Source organism: Alexandromys fortis, unplaced genomic scaffold (assembly GCF_014885135.2).
Source record: "Alexandromys fortis isolate MF-2015 unplaced genomic scaffold, M_Fortis_MF-2015_v1.1 scaffold_293, whole genome shotgun sequence".
NCBI classification, from domain to species: domain Eukaryota; kingdom Metazoa; phylum Chordata; class Mammalia; order Rodentia; family Cricetidae; genus Alexandromys; species Alexandromys fortis.
The window spans coordinates 446,605-468,015 of NW_026068177.1; the positions used below are offsets into that span (position 1 = coordinate 446,605).

The 21,411-nt window shown below is 50.7% G+C and overlaps 1 protein-coding gene and 1 non-coding gene across 3 annotated transcripts in view; one reads left to right on the plus strand and one right to left on the minus strand.

Annotated features, from left to right (window-relative positions):
* Window positions 1-11,108: 11,108 nt before the first annotated feature.
* The window catches only part of Akt2 (AKT serine/threonine kinase 2), a 51,756-nt gene continuing 41,453 nt past the window's right edge, over window positions 11,109-21,411 (minus strand). For both annotated transcript variants that reach the window (XM_050129016.1, XM_050129017.1), the window contains exons 7-14: window positions 17,988-18,053; window positions 17,141-17,209; window positions 15,874-15,996; window positions 14,363-14,491; window positions 14,043-14,257; window positions 13,538-13,625; window positions 13,356-13,458; window positions 11,109-12,534 (exon numbers count right to left, since the gene is read on the minus strand). In XM_050129016.1, the coding sequence (XP_049984973.1) occupies window positions 12,455-12,534; window positions 13,356-13,458; window positions 13,538-13,625; window positions 14,043-14,257; window positions 14,363-14,491; window positions 15,874-15,996; window positions 17,141-17,209; window positions 17,988-18,053 (873 nt within the window). In that variant the 3' untranslated portion in view covers window positions 11,109-12,454. The remainder of the gene's footprint in view (window positions 12,535-13,355; window positions 13,459-13,537; window positions 13,626-14,042; window positions 14,258-14,362; window positions 14,492-15,873; window positions 15,997-17,140; window positions 17,210-17,987; window positions 18,054-21,411) is intronic.
* On the plus strand, window positions 19,412-19,518 carry LOC126492578 (U6 spliceosomal RNA). Its single transcript, XR_007589639.1, has one exon. It is a non-coding gene; the product is annotated as a U6 spliceosomal RNA (small nuclear RNA).

Sequence of the window (21,411 nt, forward strand, 5' to 3'; positions counted from 1 at the left end):
GTCCCCATCTTCTAGGACCACAGTCTAGTAGGGAGACAGACCAATGGCAGCTCAAAGTGAGTGAGCCTGGGAGGCACAGAGGGTCATGGCTAAGACGGAGAAGCCAGAGGAGAGCTCTGCCCTGGGGTGAAGTGGGACTGGGGACTTTTTGGAGGAAGGGCAACCCCAACCAGAGCAATTTGTCCCTTGCCTTCATTCCCTTCCAGAAAAGCCAGTGAGAAGCTGTCACGTCCCCGCTGACAGCCCAGAAGCACCAGTACAGTAAGGACAGTCATGGAAACATGACTGGGTGGTGGCGGTGCACACCTGTAACTCCAGCACTCAGGAATCAGCGGCAGGCAGAACCCTGTGATTCCAAGGCCAGTCTGGTCTACAGAGTGGGTTCCAGGCCAGCCAGAGCTACACAGAGACTGACTAAGAAAAGACAAAGAAGAAAGGAGCGAAAGAAAGCCTTCAGTTATGGCCCTCAAAAGAGTCCAGCGCAGGAAAGCTGGAACCGTGGAAGCCTGAGCCCGTGTGAGTACCAACCCCGGAACCAACTCCTGAAAATGGTCACTTGATTTCTTCATACATGCTGTAGTACGTGTGTATGTGCACATGTGTGTGTGCATGCAGACACACAAATAAAAATGTAAATATAAAATAATTTCATTAGATTATTACTATGGGTTTCTTTCCCAGGATACTCATACGCAGCCAACACCTCCCCCCAAAGCCAAGCTCACTACTTGCTGAGGGTGACCTTGCATTTCAGACCCCTCTGTCTCTACTTTTCCAGTGTTGGCATTACGGATATATCCCCATGTCTGGAGTTTGAGCAATGTTGGAACCTGGATCCAAGGCTTCATGTATGGCAGACAAACACTCCATCAACTAAGCTACATCCCAGCCCTCCAATAGGAAAGACTTTCACAAACTGATGACCGTTGCAGGCCTTCATATGTGGTGTATTGGGTTTCTCTAATCAATTAGAAATACCAAATTACGAGCATTCAAGGGGCAGAGGTAGGCGGATCTCTGAGTTCAAGGCTGTCCTGGTCTACAGAGTGAGTTCCAGGATGGCAGGGCTGCACAGAGAAACCCCGCTTGAAAAAAAAAAGAAAAGAAAAGAAAAAATATTTATTTAGGAGCTTAAGAGAAGGCTGCAGAGTTAAGAGCTTTGCTGAGTTTGCAAAGAGCTCGGGTGCAGTTCCTAGCACCATACGGTGGCTCACAGCCACATGTAACGTCAGTTCCGGGGATCCAGCACCCTCTTCTGGTCTCCAAGAGCACCTGTGTTTGTGTGGTGCACAAAACCCACTCAAACACACAAAAAGAAAAGAATTCTTTTTTTTTTTTTTTGTATATTTTGTATTTTTGAGACAGGGTTTCTCTGTGTAACAGTCCTGGCTGTCCCAGAACTCACTTTGTAGACCAGGCTGGCCTCAAACTCACTCAATGAGATCCACTTGCCTTTGCCTCCCAAGTGCTGGGATTAAAGGCATGCACTACCACTGCCTGGCCAAATAAATCTTTTAAAACATATTGAATTAAAAAAAAACATATTGAATTAAGCTGGGCATGGTGGGTATGGTGGCACACACCTTTAATCCCAGCCCTAGGGAGGCAGAGGCAGGCGGATCCCTGTGAATTCAAGGCCAACCTGGTCTGTGGAGTAAGTTTCAGGATAGTCAAGCCACACAGAGAAACCCTGTCCTGAATAACAAAAACAAACAAACAAACAAACTCAAGCCCAAACCCAGCACGGTGAACGTGAACGAGGCACAGGTGGTGGCTCATGCTCGGAACCCAGCAGCCGTGAGGCTAAGGCAGGAACTGGGAATGTGTGGCCATCGGGGCCACTTAGCAAAACCCTGTATCACATAAGGTGCATATGTTATATAGATACATACATGTGTATTCGTTGACAGCATATCAAGAGCTGTTTCTGGAATCCTAGATCTTCTGTTAGTTGAACAAAGTCTGTAAAGTTAGCCACCATGTCGAGGCAGTGGTCTTAGGAATAGGGCAGGCCCAGTTTACCCGCCTTTCCGTCCTTAGCAGTTTCTTCCCACCTCTAAAAGGATCCTAGTTTTTTGCTGTTTGTGTGTGTGTGTGTGTGTGTGTGTGTGTGTGTGTGTGTGTGTGTGTGTGTTTTGTTTTGTTTCTCCTGAAGAGTAGCCCTGGGGAAGCCAGACAGCGCCCCCTGGCGGAAGAGTTTAGATTTGCCTCTTCCTTTCAGAAATTATCGGATCAGAGAAATAAGAGGGCAGGATATAACCAATCAAAATTGAGTGCAGGGCTGAAATTCAACCAATGTGGATGGAGTGCTCTCCAAATAAAAAACCTTTTTATTGAAGAAACAACAACAACAAACAAACAAAAAACCAAACAAGACACTTTGGGGTTTCATTTTTTGTTTTTGTCGGGCTGGGGGATTCTAGGCAGAGGCTCTACCACTGAGCCACACTCCAGCCCCTCACTGGGGGATTCTAGGCAGGGGCTCTACCACTGAGTCACACCCCAGCCCCTCACTGGGGGATTCTAAGAACATCCTGAGGCTGGGTTGAGAATCCCCAAGAATGCACAAACACCCTCAGAGAAAGACAGATGGATCCCTAAAGCTAGAGAGACAAGACACCTCATTTTCACCCACTCAGAAAAATAAACAAGTGTTGTCGCTATTATTTTCTCTTATTCCCATAGATGGTAAGTTTGGTAACCAGGGAGGTAGGATCCGCGAGGGCACAAGACACTATCACCCTCACCAAGATATCCTCTGTAATGCGCTGGGCCAGGCCTGGAGCCCACCGGATCGAGCACGTGGTTAGCCACCTCAGAGCCACAGCTGGCCGATGATCTGTTTCCCCTCAAGCAGCCTCAGACTCCAACAGGGACAGCTCCAGGAAGTGGCATGGAGAATCACCTAAGGGGAGGTGTGGGAGACACTACACAAGGCCTTTACAGGCTGCTAAATTCATTGGTGTGGGCCACGCCCCTACCCTTGAGCACCTAGGAGCAGCCAGCGGCCTACTGCAGAGCAGTGAGTCTAGATGGTACAGACAGAAATCCAAGATGCTGTGGTTCTCTGCATGCAGAAGCTCCACCCGAGAGGAGGAGCCCGCACTCAGCAGACTGAGAGGACCATGTTTACAAGGGAAAGGCGTTGGGGAAGCCTTGGACATCCTGCTCTGGAGTGTTTGAGATGGATGGATGTGGTCCAATTTCCAGACTTCAATTTCCTGGTCTGTAAAATGGGACCATTGGCTTAAATCTGCAAGTTGTGGATAAAACCTGCTTCAGTGTTCAAATGACCTGGTCTAGCACAATTGATTTACTGGCTCTTCATTTAAATGCTTTGCCTAGATTTTGTTTGTTTAGGTTTTGGTTTTTTGAGACAGGGTTTCACTGTGTAACTTTGGTGTCTGTCCTGGAACTAGCTCTTGTAGACTAAGCTGGCCTCGAACTCACAGAGATCTGCCTGCCTCTGCCTCCTGAGTGCTGGGATTAAAGGCCTGCGCCACCACCGCCTGGCACTTTGCCCATTTTTGTAGTATTTATTTTATGTGTGTGGGTGCTCTGAGTGTGTATCTGTGTACAACATGTGTGCCTGGTGCCCATGGAGGCCACAAAAGAATACTGGATCCTCTTGAAATGGAAGTACAGACAGTTGTTACTGTCTGTACTGGGAATAGAACTCAGGTCCTCTGGAAGAGTTGCTTTTAACCAATAAACTACCTCTCTCCAGCCAGGACAGTCCCCTTTTAAAAGACAGGTCTTCATGTAACCCAGGCTGGTCTCGAAATCCCAGTCCTCTTACCTCAGCCTCTCAAGTGCTGAGATTCCAAGAGTGAATGACAACAGCTGGCGTCTACCTTCATTCTTTATCCACAGACGGGAGATGGTGTCTGTCAAGGCACCGAGTAAGACAGCAGTCCACTGTACCTACGGTGGACCGCTTGAGTTCTGTCTGCAGACACAGGGCAGATGCCAGCCCTGCTCTGTGCCTCTTCTGTTAAAGAGACACATTAGTCCCTGCAGCATACAGACTTCTTCTGGGGGCTATAACATGCTCGGCATAGTGCCTGAAGCAAACCCTGGAAGGACCTCAGCCAGAGCACAGGTAACACTCCAGCTAAATGTGTCCCCCTCCTAGGGGTGGCACAGGTCACCACCAGCGTCCCCGGCAGGGACCCAGGCCCAGCCTCCTCCGTCCCCATACATACATGTACCTGAACCAGTCAGCTCACTAATGCTCCCAAGACACCTTGCAAGGCAGGGTCCTTCCAGACAGTGTGCGGTATGCTTAGAGACAAGCAAGGAGATCTTCAATTGGCACACCTGTGCCTCAGTTTCTCTTCTGAACTCCAGACTCCCCCAGCAAGTTGGACATAGTGCAAGTGCCCAGATAACCCCCAACTGCAGTCTATTCTGAGTCTCACCTAGATTTAGAACCCAGGCCTTTTGCTGCACCGTTTCCCTAATTCTCTTTCCAGTGTGGAGACACCATGGCCACCTGACCTCCTAGCATCTATCTCCCTCTGGGTTTTCAGACTTCATCCTCAGCAACCAAGCCTGGGTTTGTCACCCTCCGAGTTCTTCAAGGGTTCTATCAAAGGCAGATCCAACCAGGAAACTTCTCGCTTAAAACCTCAAGATTCCCCCCCAATCTTCCCAGCTCCCTGCCTTTTATTTTGTCCAAATCCGTTATAATCTGCCCCGATTCTCCTTCCTCCACTCCTCCCCTTTCTCTTCCATCCTTTGCCTGCTTTTGAGTTCAGAGCGCAACTTAGAGACCCCCCCCCCCACACACATACACACACTTTTTTTTATACCGCATGGGTTCTGGGATTCAATTCAGCTGTCCAGCTTTAGGGCAAGCGCCTTCACAGGATGTCATCTCGCTGGCCCGTGTTTTTTTTTGTTGTTGTTGTTGTTTGTTTTTTTTGTTTTTGGTTTTTTTTTTTTTTTTTTTTTTTTTTTTGTGCAGGCAGAAGCTCTGTGAGTTCAAGTCCCGCCTGGTCTACAAAGGGAGTTCAAGGACAGCCACAGATGTTATGCAGAGAAATGTCAACTGTGGAGAAGGAAGGAAGGAAATCATATGGTTATTTGGGAGCTGGCTGGTGGGATAGAAAACTGCTGGGGGCACAGAACATCCATCAGCCTCAACTCTACCAGTGAGGGCCTGGAATGTGACTCAGCCTTGGAGTGCTCGCCAGGCATGCATGCTTTGGGGTCCCAGGCCTGGCTGCACCGCATGATGACGACGATCTGTCAGATGAGCAATTGTGGAGCACTAATGCAAGGATCAATGAAACATTAGAGGAAGGATTGCCAACACCCAGGACCGTGAGAAACGGCATTCTGAGTCATGGCTACCGTACTGGTAAATGGATGAACTGAAAGAGAAATGGCGTAGGCTGATAATCCCAGTAATTACTACACAGTGAGTTCAAAACTAGCTTGAATTACATGATACCCTGTCTTTAAAAAAAAAAATCAAAATAGGGAGGGAGAGAGGAAGGGGGAGCTGGTTCTGGGCTCATTTGACCCTTGCCTTGCTCACAATGATTTCAGTGAAGATGTCACCTTCCAGGCCCAACCTAGTTAGCACCTCTTCCAGCCCTGGTGGAGCACTCAGGCCCAGGGAGCTTTTGCCAGTGTCCTGGGGAGGTAATGGTGCCGGTGACTTTCCCATGAGGGTCAGTACACTTCTAGGTCAAAGGAGATATTAGAATCCTGAAAAGTAGAGGCTTGGAGGTTAGTGTTTGGAACGAGGTCCCAGTTGGGCCTCGGCTCTCACCAGCATCCTGCCAGTGAAGTTAGGAGCTGACTTCCAGTGGGAGCTGGGGCTTCGAATGCTCCAGAGTGCAAGGTTTTCCAGAACAGGTGCGTCATTGAGATGACTGCCAGCAGGCCGTCTCCGCCTCTCCCAAAGCCTGCCTTTCCTCCGTCTAATATGGGTTGTTTCCAGCGCAGCGTGCAGACTGCTCCTGAAGGTAAGACTGTACCTTCGGGACTCCAGAGGGGACTCACGTGCACTGCCATGTGTGTGTGTGTTGAGGGGACTCACGTGCACTGCCGTGTTGTGTGTGTATATGTGTGTTGAGGGGACTCACGTGCACTGCCGTGTTGTGTGTGTATATGTGTGTGTTGAGGGGACTCACGTGCACTGCCGTGTTGTGTGTGTATGTGTGTGTTGAGGGGACACTCACGTGCACTGCCCTGTACGTGCTTGTGTGTTGTGGACAAGTCAGCCATCATCCTGCTGCAGCTGCTTGTCTTTCCTGCCCTGACAGTTTGTTTCCTACATCAGCCCAGGATTGGAGGAGGGGGTGCTGTGAACACCAGGTCATATTCTGTTTAAGAATCTCAGGGCTTGCTGGAGGGGGGGGGGTCGTTGTCTTCCTTGAGGTTAAGGCCCAGGACACCCGAGAGTTAACGTTCCTCTACTACACACTTGGGCTCATCTTCTCTAGTCCCACTGGGCCCCCACTTTCCCCGCCCCCACCCCCACCTGCGACACGGACTTCTATCTACCCAAAGGCTTCTGCACAAGCCGCTTCCCCTTCCTTTGGAGATCACCCCCCCCAAAATAAACAGTTGGTTTTTGTTTGTTTGATGGCTTTTGAGAAAAGATCTCGTGCAGCTCAGGCCGACTTTGAACTCCATTATATAGGCAAGGATGGACTTAAATTCCTGAGATCATGCCAGGCTTCTAAACCTCTTCTAAAATAATGAGCCCAGGGCAGTGGTCACCAGCTCAGGCGCTAAGAGTGTTTGCTGCTCTTTCTGAGGCCCTGAGTTAGGCTCCCAGCACCTGGCCCACCAGCTCTGGGGGACCTGCCACTCTCTTTGGGCCTCTGAAGACAGCCCCTTGCCTCAGACACATAAATGTAAAAAAAGAATCTTTTTAAAAAGACACTGACTCCCTTATCTCCATGGAAACCACCATCCTACCCCAATTCTTTGCACTTACTCTCTTCTAAGCGCTTTATTTTCTGCACAGTGGCTCACCAGGCATGGGGACACACACCTTTGATCCCAGCACTTGGGAGGCACAGGTGGGTCTCTGAATTTGAGGCCAGCTTGATCTATACAGTGAATTCCAGGACAGCCAGAGCTGTGTATAGGCCCTGCCTCAACAACAAAAGACGTGCAGTGAACATGCTTTAACCCGGCACTCAGGAGGCAAGGCAGCCCCATGACTATGAGGTCAACCTGGTCTACAGAGTAAATTCCAAGTCAGGCAGAGATATACTGTCAGATCCTGTCTCAAAACATAACAAGCAAACAACAGGTAATACAGAACTCAATATTTTTTTCTTTTTATGTGCATTGGTGTTTTACCTACATGTATGACTGCGTAAGGGTGTTAGATCTTGGAGTCACAGTTGTGAGCTGCCATGTGGGTGCTGGGAATTGAACCCAGGTCTCCAGGAAGAGCAGCAACCTCTTAACCACTGAGCCATTTCTCTAGCACCCCTCCCCCCTTTTCTTGTTTGTTTTTTCAAGACAGGATTTTTCTGTGTTGCCCAGGCTGTCCTGGAACTCATTCTGGAGACCAGGTTGGCCTCGAACTCCCTCCTGAGTGCTAGGATTAAAGCCATGCACCGCTACTGCCTGGCTTTAAGGTTTTCATGAGCACTGGTGAGTGCATGTACTTATTGCACACCATGTGTGGACTTGGTGCCTGCAAAGGTCAGTAGGCAGCAACCCATCTCCTGAAACTGGTGTACAGATGGCTGTGAGCTGCCAGGTGAGTGCTGGGATCAACGCCAGGTTCTTCGGAGGAGCAGGCCTCTCACCAGTTGAGCTATCATTCCACCCCAAGAGTATGTTCGGAAGATTTCTATGTGTGTGTGCCTACATGTTTATGTGTGTATGACTCACCTGTGAAGGTACCAGCAAAGGGAAGATGAGGGCATTGGATCCCCTAGAACTGGAATAGGCAGTTGTTGAGTATTGAAAACCAAACCTGGGCCCTTTGCAGGAGCAGTAAGCAGTACCACTTAACTGCCAAGCCCTCTCTCTAGTCCAGAGAGTACTTTGTTGTTTTCTGAAGCCGAGTTTCTCTGTGTAACAGCCCTGACCTTGAACTCACTGAGATGCTCCTGCCTCTGCCTCCCTCCCTCATGCTGGGATTAAAGGCCTGCGCCACTGCCACCACCACAAACCCCAGCTCCTAGACTACTTTTTAAAGGCAAGAGCTGACTTGTGACAAAGATTTGATAAAGATCTGTGGAGAGGAACAATGTGTCCATAGTAACTTTCCTATCTTGGTGGTAGGACCTTGAGTAAGAGAATGTTCTCGTCTCCCAAAGTGGACGCGTGCTGAACAGAACTGAAGAAGAAATGAACTGGCCAAGTGCTGAAGAATGTAGAACACGGTGCTTTGTCTCATTTTGCAAGGCTGGGAACTGAACTCAGACCCTTGCCCATCCTGGACAAGCCAGGGAGCCGCACCCCACCTACATGCAGGTTTTACTTCTGGACTTATAGGAAGCTGTATGCTATGCAATCCCACCTTCCGGGGATTAATCTCTGGAGTGGCACACATGCCAATCAGCACAGACCTGCTATTAGCTAAACTGGTGGGACTCACCCTTCTCCCACGTGGTGGCTCTTCTTGGCTGCCAACTTGACTATGTCTGGGATTAATTAAAACTGAAGCAGCTTGGTACTACCATGTGGGATTTTCTTTTTTGCCTTTTTTTGTGTGTGTGTGTGTGTGTGTGTGCCTGCATTTTTTTGCAAGACAGAACTTTTGTTGTTTTTTTCAAGACAGGGGTTCTGTGTTTAACCTTGGGTGTCCTGAACTTGCTCTGTAGACCATACTGGCCTCAAACTCACAGAGATCCGCCTGCCTCTGCCTCCTGAGTGCTGGGATAAAATACGTGCACCACCACTGCTTGGCAAGACAGGATTTCCGTGTAGTCCTGGCTGTCCTAGACTGCTCTCTGTAGACTAGGCTGGCCTCAAAACCTCGAACTCACAGAGATGTGCCTGCCTCTGCCTCTGGAGTGTTGGGATTAAACGCATGCGCCACCACCACCCTCACTTATTTTTGGACAGGTTTCTTACTGAACCTCAAACTTGCTGCTTTAGCTGCAATGTCTGGCCAGTAAGCCCCATCCCCTCAGTCTCCATCCCCTCAGTGCTGGGGTCACAAGCCCAGGCCACCGCTGCACCTCCACTTTAAATGACTTTTATTTATGTGTATGTCCCAGGGTAGTGTCCAGAGGCATCAGATCCCTGGGAGGTAGAGTGACAAGAGTTGTGAGCTGCACAGCATGGTTCTGGAAACCCAGTTCCTGTCTTCCGCAAGAGCTCTTAGCCACTGAGCCCTGCCTGGGGTTGAATTCATCTTCATGCCTGCAGGGCCAGCACTTTACCAACCGGGCCCTGCGCTGTGGGTTATTTCAAGCAGGTCCAACAGATGCTCTCAGCTCATCTTATTCCTACTGCCCCAGTCTTGGAATCATGTTCCCTTCACTCCAACCCCATTGCTGAGGTCTGAGAAGTCTCATTACAGAGTCCAGGCTGGCCTTAACCTTGTAATCCCTCCTGCCCCCAGTTATAGGCATGACCCACCACTAGTGGCCAGAACCACTTTTGAAAGTTTCCCTTCAGATCTGAAACCATTTAAACATGAAGCATTTAAACAAATGAATCACTATACTTTCTGGATGCTAACTTAAATCTTAAACTCACAGGATGTAGGCCATATATACCAAAGTACAAACACAGATCCTTATTTTTATTTTTTTTATTATAGCACTGATGATAGCAGCAAGGAGAGGAAGAAGAAAGCGGAAACCTAAGTTCTTGGTAACGGCAGGCACACGCCTATGCAACCTTATGAAGCAACTGGGGGTATGGGCTGCTATATCCCGATTCCTGAGAATGCATTAGTGCGGCTCCAAGTCTCATTTCCCCAGCACCCAGAGGCTGAGGACATCTGCAATACCCTGAAGGTAAGGAGGTGGAGTGACATACCCCAGGCATGGACTCAGCTGGGAGGAATGAGGGATGAGCAGAAGGCAGGGCAAGTGTTCATGGTGCTATCACTGGAGACCCTGGGCCTGTGGGGCCTCATTTCTTCCTGATGTTCATGAACACACGCTGAGGGAGAACCAAACCTTGGGGAATGTCTAAGGCGGCTCCAATGAAATGGAGAGTGTTTATTAACTCTTTCCCCCAATCTCTGCAGCACAGGCACATGTAAGAATGTGTGTTCTATGGGGACAGTTGGCTGTGGGTCCCTCACGTGGAGCTGCTCAAAAGCCTGAGGTAGACAGGAATGCACCCCACTGGGAGATGAGTCACACAACGTGACAGAAGAAACTGTTCCATCTGTAACCGAGGGGCTGGAAAACGGGAATAAAAGGTGGTTTTCTTTTTCCTATGCTAGAGAGGGAACCTAGGGACTTCCAAATGCTAGACTCAAGCTCTAACAGCCCAGCTACCCATAGAACCACTGGAATGCACTTCTCTACTTATTAAGATGGGCCCACATCCACTACACATCTCTCTGCAGTTGGGACAAACGTTCGAACTGGCCTTGGCTTTCCCACTGCCCTTTCAAGCTCTCAGATTTCCATTCCTGCCATGCTCCTGCCTCTACTAAAATCTGGAATAAATTTGTCTGCACCAGACTCTGTGGCCTAGTACCTGTGTATGGGAGAGGGAGATGCCCCACGGAGTCCCAGACTCAGTATGGGGATTTCAATAAAGGGTGTTCAGTGGAGCTGCTAGGTGACCACAGTGCTGTCAGGACAGATTCCATGATGGCATTTGGGGACATCAGGGGTTTCTGGTTTCATAGAGAAATGTTCTAGGGTTTGGAGGTTCCTCCTACCTACCACACTGCACACAGGTGAGACACCAGCTGCCCCAAATCTGGCAGCTTCTAAGGGCCTGAACCCATCCCTACCCAGTCCAAACCACCCTATCGCCTTCCCTCAATAGTCCCCTACCCCCTGCAGCCTGGACCCGCCCATCCACTTCCCCAGCTCCACAGTTCCATGGGCCTCAGAACCAGACAGGCAGGTGACGGGTGGTGCCAGGTCCACTAGTACCACAGTACAGGAGTAGGGATTGGTTGGCTAAGGAAATGTGGACTGGGCCCTGGTCTGAAATGAGTGTCTTTATTGCTTGTACCGTACAAATATGAGGAGTAAGGAAAGGCCAGTAGGGATGGGAGAGAACTGTCAGATAAACATACACACATAAAAAGGAAAAAACAGACGACCCCATACCATCCCTGCCCACCCCCACCCTACTGCCTTTTTGTAACCACCTAGTCTGAGGGGGGAGGGGTGGGAAAGTAAAACCAGGAAAACTCAATTCCAAACACCCAGAGATATTGGGGATGGGGAAACATGGCCAGAGCAGCAGGTGGACCCCTTGCACCCGCTGTACCCCATGGGATCAAACACTCAGGCTGGGGTTGAGGCCTGAGCCCACTCACACATGTGCTGCATACAGCTGTGGGCACCTGCATCCCAGGAAACTGAGATGCTCACTGCTAGAGCAGGGTGCACACTGGCACCCACGACACTGACACAGACTCACTCACACATTCAATTTAAGGCTCCAGAACAGGGGCCCTGGAGATGAGGAGGCCCCCATCCCAATGTGTACCAGAGATACCTGTCCCCATCTCTGTCCCCTCTCAGACTTCAGTCAAGTCCAAGGGGCCCAATACTGTCTCGGTGTAAGACGTGTAACAGCCAAGGTTGGCTTCCCTCTGCCCCAGGCAGAAAATGAGCCATCCAAAGGGGATAGAGCCCAGTGGGAGGCAAGGCTGGCTAGAAGGAAGGCCTGGTAAGGCACGGAGCTGTAGGCAGGAGGGCTGGCCCCCAAATGTTCCTCCTGCTCTATCCAGAATCAAGAGAGCAACTTGGGAGAAAGAGGCAGGTTCAGGAGGCAGCTCCTGGTCCTGGTTCCCCCCACCAAGACCCAAGGACTTGGCTCCGTTTTCCATGGAGCCAAACCCAGATCCCTCGGCTTCCAAAGGCCTCTGCCTGTCCCTGGACATTATTGCTTTTTCTGCCCCAGGTGAGGTGGCAGCAGATAGACTACCCAGATGACAGCATAGAAGGAATCTGGGGTGCTGGGTGGGGCAGGTTTCATCCAGATGTGGCCTCTGATGGCTTGCCCACAAACCCAGGTGGCCCCATGGTTCCCCACTTCACCCTTCTGGAGGCTGTGGTGATACAACTTCTCTCCATCCTCCCGACAGCCCACCCTTGGGCAGGTCCCTAGCACTCATCTGGAAACAGAGGGAGACTGGAAGAAAGGGCTGCCAGGACCGCCAAGGTTGGGCAAGAACTGAAGTAGAAACTGGGTATGGAAGTGAGGGGAACAGAGAAGGGAACACAAACCAAAAGGCAAAAGAAAGTTTTCTTTAAAAAGCCACCCAGGCAGTGGACGGCGGCCATGCTTGTGTCCTGTGGTGGCAGAGGGCTGCTCACTCTCGGATGCTGGCCGAGTAGGAGAACTGGGGGAAGTGTGTCCGCTGGTCCAGTTCCAGCGAGCCCAGGCTGTCATCTGTGGGGTTGGGTGGAGATGCCGTGGAGATGAGGGGACAGCAGGCGTGCCCACCCCCACCCCACTGGGAAAGTGTGCCACAGAGAGAGGCGCTGGGATGACAGAAGCCTGAGCCAGCAGTGGTCCACAGCATAGCAGTGAAGGAAAGCAACTTGCTTCTAGAGAGAGGACTTAGCCTCCTCCCCAGGCTGGGTCTTCTGAATGTCCTCTCCCCTCCTCAGCCCTCTCCATCACCAGGGTCTAGCTCAGACTCGTCGCTGGCCTGTCCCTACCCATACTCACCTGCAGTTATGGGACTGTCAATAGCCCTGGCACAACGAACCCTTACACAGGTTCCAATGCCACAGGTCTCCACTTTCCCAGGTGACCCCAGAAGCTCCTACTTTAACCCCAGGTCCCCTCTGCCCACCTACAACCTGTCCTTTCACTCCAAGGTTCTCTCATGATTGATAGCCACAGGCCACTTCTGCCTGGAATGCATCTTGGCTGCCACACTGCCAGGCCAAGTTTCTCCTCAGCCTTCCTGGTTCTAGGAACCCAGGGAAGCCGAGAGCTCAGGGCTGTCCCAGGACTGAGTGCCCAGCCTTGGGGTGGCTACCAATCAAGAACACAGTCAGCAGAGTTCTCTAGCCCAAACCCCAGAATATACTGTAGGCATAGTTCCTGACGACCCTTACAGCAACAGCAGACTTTGCTAGCAGATCTTAGAGGAGACTGGCCAGATCCAATAAAGGCAGCCAATCAAGGTCCCCCTGGCAAGCAGGACCCAGGGCAGACCCCATCTCTCAGCCACCCAAGGGCAACGGGTCTCAGAAACTCACAGCGGTCCGGGGGTGTGATTGTGATGGACTGGGCGGTGAACTCATCATCGAAGTACCTTGTGTCCACTTCAGAAGTGACCTGAGGTTTAAAGGGTGGCAGGAGCTGTGGAGAGGAAGCTGGGTCAGCAATGACAGGTCACCTGTGAGCAGATAAGAGCCCTGGAGCAGGCGAGACCGCTCACCTTTCTCTGTACCACATCCTGCCAGTTGATGCTGAGGAAGAACCTGTGCTCCATGACCTCCTTCGCATCACTGGGCCCTCCGCCGAGCCTGGGCAGAGACAAACGTCACCAACATGGCAGGTTCTGGGAGCTAGGCTCAAACACAGGCAGATATGATCCAGAGTGCAGGGCCCCTGTGTAGCCTCTGACGATGCTGTCCTACACAAACCACCTTTCTGACAGGACCTAAGCTTGGAGAACTCATGCTTGGGCCAGAGGCAGGGAGAAGGCAATCTGGGCCTCATCTCTACCCATGAAGAGGTGGCAGGGTGGCAGGGCAGGCTTAGAAGGCAGACAACACACACACTGGCTCAACCATATATGGTCCCGTGACCTTAGGCTGCCCAAAAGAAGGTTGTATTCCTGTGCCCCCATATAAGAGGCAGGGAAGTGCAGGCAGACTGTGGAAATGCCTACTGTGGAGCCACTGGGGTTGTTCAGGGGACCACACACAGTCAGGCCACACCTCTGCTTAGGGTCCTTCTTCAGCAGTCCAGCCAACAGGGACTTGGCCTCTGGCCCAAGTGTTCGTGGGAAGCGGATCTCCTCCATGAGGATGAGCTCAAAGAGGCGCTCATGATCCTGGTTGTAGAAGGGTAGGCGGCCACACATCATCTCGTACATGACCACGCCCAGCCCCCACCAGTCCACCGCACGCCCGTAGTCATTGTCCTCCAGCACCTGGAGGAGCAATAAGAGGCTAGGCAGGGGAAGCTAGAGCGTCTCCACCCTCAGAACTCCCTCCGCCCTTGGCCTGCATGCTCCCATGCCCCCACGCCCAGACACCTCAGGCGCCAGGTACTCCGGGGTACCACAGAAGGTTTTCATGGTGGCCCCATCACTGATGCCCTCTTTGCACAAGCCAAAGTCAGTGATCTTGATGTGGCCATCTTTGTCCAGCATGAGGTTTTCCAGCTGTTTAAAAGAAGTCAATCTATGAGGGGTAGATCCTCCCAGGGTTTCCCTCTAGAGCAGCGCTTCTCAACCAGTGAGTCAAAACCCCTTTGCACAGGGGTCATCCAAGACCATCATAAAACAGATATTTATATCACGATTCATAACCATAGCAAAATTATACTTGTTAAGTAGCAACCAAAATAATATTATGGTTGGGGTCACTACATGAGGAACTGTATAAAAGGGTCACAGTATTAGGAAGGCTGAGAACCATGGTTTGAGAGATGGTGGTTTGGTATGGCAAGTTATCATACCAGAGGTTTCTGGAGGACAAGACAGCCATATAGCAATGCACTGTGGTTTCAGTTTCTTTTCTTTTAGGAACATAGTCTCCTGTGTAGCCCTGGCTGACCAGGAACTCTGTTAGGATTAAGGTATCTGCCACCATGCCTGGCCTGGTCTAAGTTTCTTAAGGTTCAATGTGAGGGGTACTATGTTCTTAGAAGTTGGTCATTTTCAGGGTCATTCTATAGCTCAAGCTAGTTGGCTCTTTTTCTTTTCTTCTTCTTCTTCTTTTTTTTTTTGTTTTGTTTTGTTTTGTTTTTCAAGACAGGGTTTCTCTGTGTAACAACCCTGGCTGTCCTGGAACTAGCTCTAGTAGATCTGGGTCTCACAGAGATCCGCCTATCTCTGCCTCCTGAGTGCTGGGATTAAAGGTGTGTGCCACCACTGTCTGGCCTCAAACTACCTTTTAATTCAAAGCAATCCCCCGCCTTAGCCTGAGTATTAAAATTACAGGCATGAGCCCAGATCACTGTTTTTAGTTATAAAGCACACAGCATCCATGACGCCTCTACAAGTCAGGCTCCAGCAGAACTATGGGAGCCCATTATGAAGCACTCTGCCGTTACTTGGTCTTCTCTGGGCTGTATGCTGTGCTGGCCTGTGCGCTGCACACCCCGCAGACACTACACCACCAAGCTTCATCCCAAGTCCAGCTGAGAAGGGTCCATGTCATCTGCTCCGGCCCCCTCAATGTTGGCCCATGGGATGCAGCCACATTTGCTGTGTGGCTTGCTCTGCTACATAGTTTCCCCTGGAAAATGCCACAGCACGTGGTGCCCACTTTCTGGTAGCAGGTGCTGTGGGCAGCATGGCGTGTGCTCTAAGTGTGCGCACACCTTCCCCAGTGAAGACATGTCCCAGTTTCTGGTGTGCACAAGGCAAGCAGATGGCTGGCAAGTAGTTCTGGTGTCACCGCCAAGTTACGCTCTGGATGCTGCCAACCTACAACCCCATCAGCAGCCTGCGGTGCTCACAGGTCTTCACCATAGAATGGGCCAGCCTGGACCTTCTGTGCACCCCCACCCGACACTTGTCCCAGGCCATTGTCTACTGACCTTGATGTCACGATATACCACATCTCTCGAATGCAAGTACTCAAGAGCTGACACGATCTCCGCACCATAAAATCGGGCCCGATCCTCCGTGAAGACTCGCTCCCGAGAGAGATGGAAGAACAGCTGCAGGAGCAGGCAAGGCCTCAGCACTGGCTCCCCAAGTCCTGGTCCCCCAGCCCCATGGCGTGCCCCAGAAAAGACAGGCTTCAGCAAGAAGGACCAAGGAAAGAACAGTGCGTGAAGAAAATTTGAGACAAGGATGAAGGATACAGACCAGTATGGTGATGCTCGCCCACAGTCTCAGCACAGGGAGGCTGAAGCAGCTAAGTAGAAATTCAAGGCCAGCCTTGGCTACAGGGTGAGTTTGAGCCTATCCTGGGTTACACAAGATTCTATTTGAATGAATGAATGAGTGAAGAATGAGGCTGGTGTGGATCTGTAATCCCAGTATTTAGGAGGCAGAAGGCAGAGAATCAAGAATTCAAGGTCAGCCTTAGCTACAGAATGTGACTGAGTGTGAAATCAGCCTGGGTTATCTGAATGAGATTTTGCCAATAAATAAGCAAATGAACACATTAATTAGCAGCCAGACCGGTAAGTGCCGATGCAAGAGTAGGTAGGTAGAGACAGTATGAGGGCACAAGGGATGGAGGGGTGACAAAAGTGATGGCGGGGCGACCAGCCAACCAGTGACTGATCTGCTGAGCAAGGCAGCGGGGCAGTCAGTAGAAGCCATGTCTATCTAGGGCACTACTGAGACTGAGTGGTGCATGGGCGACAGACACAGGCACAGAGGCATGGTAGAGACTCAGGACTCGGGGCTAGGGCCTGGAGCCTATGTGCTTTCTCAGGTGTCCCCAAGAAAATCTTTCCTTGCACTGGCAGTGCACCCCACAGCTCCTGCACCTGGCTTTGAATCCCGCCCAGCAGCATGGCAGCAATGTGAACTTGAGTGAGTCACCCAGTAACCCGCCCCAAGCCTGCCCACCTCGGAAGTGCATCTTGTACCACCTGCTCCAGGGAGAACAGGGTAGAATGTGCTAAAGTCAATAACCCCCCCCCCCCGAACGTGCTAACAGTCAATAAATCTCTCTCTCTCTCTCTCTCTCTCTCTCTCTCTCTCTCTCTCTCTCTCTCTCTCACACACACACACACACACACACACACACACACACACACACGCATATGCCCGCGTGCACCCCATCTCACCCAGGTCTTCTTTGCTTCCCTCACCACCACCAAAAAGTGGCCAGATGGCAGAGCTCACCTCACCCCCGTTGGCATACTCCATCACGAAGCACAGGCGGTCATGGGTCTGGAAGGCATACTTCAGGGCCTGTGAAGGGAACCAGAATGCTGGGACAGAAAGAAAGCCCAGCCAGCTGGAGAGCAGGAACCCGAACTGGCACACTATGCCCTGCTTGGGTCACAGGGGTTCAAATGCCAGGCATGTTCATGGGAGAAAAATATGGTCTGACTCTCCAGAGCTGTCTCACTGGCACCCTCCTTGCTGAGTAGTAAGACACACACAGAGCTGTGCTCCCTCGCACAGGAACCCCTGAGTGACACTGGACTGGGCGCTGACTCTAAAGGCAAGACAGACGGGCTGTCAGTGCACAGCTGTCCTCATACTGTATCCTAAGAAGCCCTCCAGAGGATTCCTCACCAACCCTCGCCAATCCCTCTGCTCACAAAACCCATAAACTATGTGGTTCTGTCTTCCACATTGAGGTATCTGATAAAATCTCATATGAACAAGCACTGTGCCTTCCTAGGGCAGCATGCTTAACCTAGTCCCCTAAACTGACAGGGACGTCACAGAGACCTTGGCCCACAGCAGGAGTCAACAGGCACACCATGACAGCATGTTTCTGTCTATGGTACCTTAAAACCAAAAGGCAACCTTCCCACTTTGGCCAGCTGGGTTGGGCGCACCTCAGTCCCAAACATGGCTGCCATGCAACTCTCCCCCAGGGGCCTGGTGTTCAAGCAGCCTGGAAGCCCAGTGATGCTTAGCCTGGCCTACCTGGCCTACACCGAAACAGGGCTTACAGTGGCGAGGCTTTAATTCTTTCCTAGAACTCTGCCCGAGGGTTGGCAGGGAGGGAACTCACAGTAAGGAAGGGATGCCTGGTGTTCTGCAGGACCCGGCTCTCAGTGACCGTGTGGGCAACTTCATCCTGTGAACAGACAGTGCAGCTGAGTGGCAGGGACACATGCCAACCTGCAGCCACCATGGAGCAACATCCAGGTGAAACTATGCCCACCCTGGGAAATCAGAGTGGCAGGGCAGAACAGGACTTCTCAGGCCTTGGCCAAAAGGCAGCCCAGATAAGGGAGGTCTCAGAGCAACAGTGAACAGCTGCTAAGACTCTACAATGGAGAGATGGGGCTAGCACCACCCGAGCCCGGGCCAGCCACTAGCATTCCACTGTAGCCCAAATCATCAAGGACCCAAGGGACCATGTGCTGGAGACTTGGTTCCCACCCACTGCACTCTTGGGAAGTGGAAGGCTATGAGGACATAGAGCCTAATGGGAGGAAACTAGGTCACTACAGGTATGTGTGTGTCTTGAACGTGCTATTGGGAACCCAGACCTCCTTCCCAGGCCCTCTGCCATGTGCTCCTATAATGACGGATAATGTCTCCACAGGCCTAAAGCCGCAGAATACTGCAGTCGGGAACTGAACAGTGTGAACAACCAGAACCTCTCCTCCTCACACACTGCCCACCTCAGCCTGCCAGTGACGCAGCACTGACATGTAGCCTGAAGGTGGCAACAGCAGACAGTATGCAATCTTGTCCTCACTTCCCAGGTGGGAGAGCACCTTTAGAGAAGGACTGGCTCTAGGTCTAAGCAGTACTTCTCAGGGTGAGGCCCGGCACCAGCAGCATCCACCTCCCAGGGAACTTGTAGAAACACAAACTCTCTGGGTCCACCTTGTCAGAAACTCAGGGTGGTCACATGGGAGGTGGGAAGGACATTGCCTCACAAGCTGAAGTTTGGTGTTTGCCCAAGGGCAGGACTGTAGGAGAGCTTCTTGACGCCTCCTTTTACTACTTCAACAACCTGGGCGAGGGCTTACACTCGGGAGATGCTGGGTATCAGATCACTTCTAATTATCACAAGTGGGAGGCTGCTGGTACCCTCTGTGTGCACAGCTGGGGATGCTAACCCTCCTATAACGAACAGAACAGCCCCACTCTGAAGAAGGATGAGGCCCACAATACAGTGCTGAAGCTGACAAGCCCTGCCCTGGATCAATTTTACCAAGAATCTGTAAGTAGTTTTGTTTCTTTTTGCAGAGGACCCAAATTCAATTCCCAAACACCCATGTTAGTTAATGGCCTACAACCCCAACTCCAGGAGACCTGACACAATCTTCAGGCTTTCACAGGCAACTGCGCTCATGTGCACTCTCCCCACAAATACATACAAGTAATCTTTAAATTTTTTTTTAATATATACACAGGAGAAATGATATGGCTAGAATATACCTGAAAATACTTAATACTCTAGACTCAAAAAAAAAAAAAGTGCTCGCTTCGGCAGCACATATACTAAAATTGGAATGATACAGAGAAGATTAGCATGGCCCCTGCGCAAGGATGACATGCAAATTCGTGAAGCGTTCCATATTTAGAAAGAAAGAAAGAAAGAAAGAAAGAAAGAAAGGAAGGAAGGAAGGAAGGAAGGAAGGAAGGAAGGAAGGAAGGAAGAGCGAGCTGAGGGTCTGCAAAGATGGCTCAGTGGTTAAAAATGTTTGCTTCCAGAGGACCCAGGTTCAATTCCTGGCACCCACGTGGCTGCTCACAACTTAACTCTGGTTCCAGGAAATCTAATGCCTTCTTTTTGCCTCCTTGGGCATTGCACATATGGTGTGCAGACACACATGCAGGCAGAACAACAACACAACTAAAAAAACAAAAACAAAAAAAAGAGGAAGGAAGGAGGAAGGAAGGAAGGAAGGAAGGAAGGAAGGAAGGAAGGAAGGAAGGAAGGAAAGAAAACAGCCTATAGAGGACAGGTGGCCCATGAACGTATAGACGGCAATAGAGAAGCAGAACTGTGAAGAACACAGGCTTGTCTCAATGGGAGGGAATGGATGTATTAGTCTGCTAATCTGGAAAGTCAGGCCTCTCCCGAGCATGGTTCTCAGCCAATGTAATCTATTCACTGTTACAAAGAGGACTGTGTACTCAGGAGCAGTAAAGCTTATCACAAACCCTTCCTTCCACTGGCACTGGTGGTCACTCCGGAGGCAGGGACAGGCGCATCCTTAAATGCAAGGCCAGCCTGGTCTACTGAGTGAGTTCTAGGACAGCCAGGGCTACACAGAGATCCTGAGTCAAACAAAACAAAACAAAGAAAATGAAAAATCCCTCCTCCCTAGAACCTTATCCTGAGCACTGCTTCTCAAGCCACTCTTGTGGGCAAGGACAAAGGTGCTCTGCAGAAGGCGCGTACTAGAAAAGGAGTTTTGATGTAGCCACCTCTTCAGTTTTGCTGTGTTAACTGTCACAAGGATACCCTTTCTCAAAGTTGCACTGTGTTTAAATTTGTCAAAAATAAACCAGGGTCATACTCCCCAAGTCTGAGCCAGCCAGGCTAACTAAGTTGTGCTGAATCAGGTTTCCTTCTCCCTGCTGGCCGCAGCACTTGCAGGGATCCCCACAGAAAGCGAGAGCAGAGTCAATGAAACGAGGCTCAATACTGGTAACTGTTAACAATCACAGTCTAATTGTGTTTATTTTTCCTTAGAAGTCTCACCCAAGCATGGTGACTCACGCCTTTAACTTGAGCCCTTGAGAGGCAGAGGCAGATTTCTGAGTTTGAAGTCAGCCTGGTCTACAGAGAGTTCCAGGACAGCCAAGTGTATGTGAATTTGGAATCTTCTATTATAAAAACTTTAAATAAGGTTAAAAAACAACAAGAGGGGCTGGAGAGATGGCTCAGAGGTTAAGAGCACTGGCTGTTCTTCCAGAGGTCCTGAGTTCAATTCCCAGCAACCACATGGTGGCTCACATCCATCTGTAATGAGGTCTGGTGCCCTCTCCTAGTGTGTGGGTATACATGTAGGCAGCACACAGTATACACAATAAATAAATCTTCAAAACAAACAAACAAAACCAAGAGAACTGTTTTGGCTGGGATCAAATCCAGGAACTTGCACTAGTCGAGCAAGTTCCTGCCTGCTGAGCTCTCTCCCTATCAGACTTCCTAACAGCACCTGCTGAGTGCAGCTCAGGTCTTCTGGGGCTCAGGCTTTTCTCCTCAGACAGTGATCCCATGAGCTTGGGACAGAATGTGTGGGAAAAAATAAGGACACAGCATCAGATGGCAGGGGCAAATGTCCCAACCCTGAAAGAGCTACCAAGTATGGTCCAGCACCAGACAGTAGCTCCTGAGGACACTGGGGTGTGGTTCAGTGGCACAGAGCTTGCAGGGGTAACTAGAAGACCCCGGGCTCCATTCTCAGCATTCTTCCTCACTCCTAAAAAGGATGGCTCTTGTCATCTAAGGTACTCATTCTGGA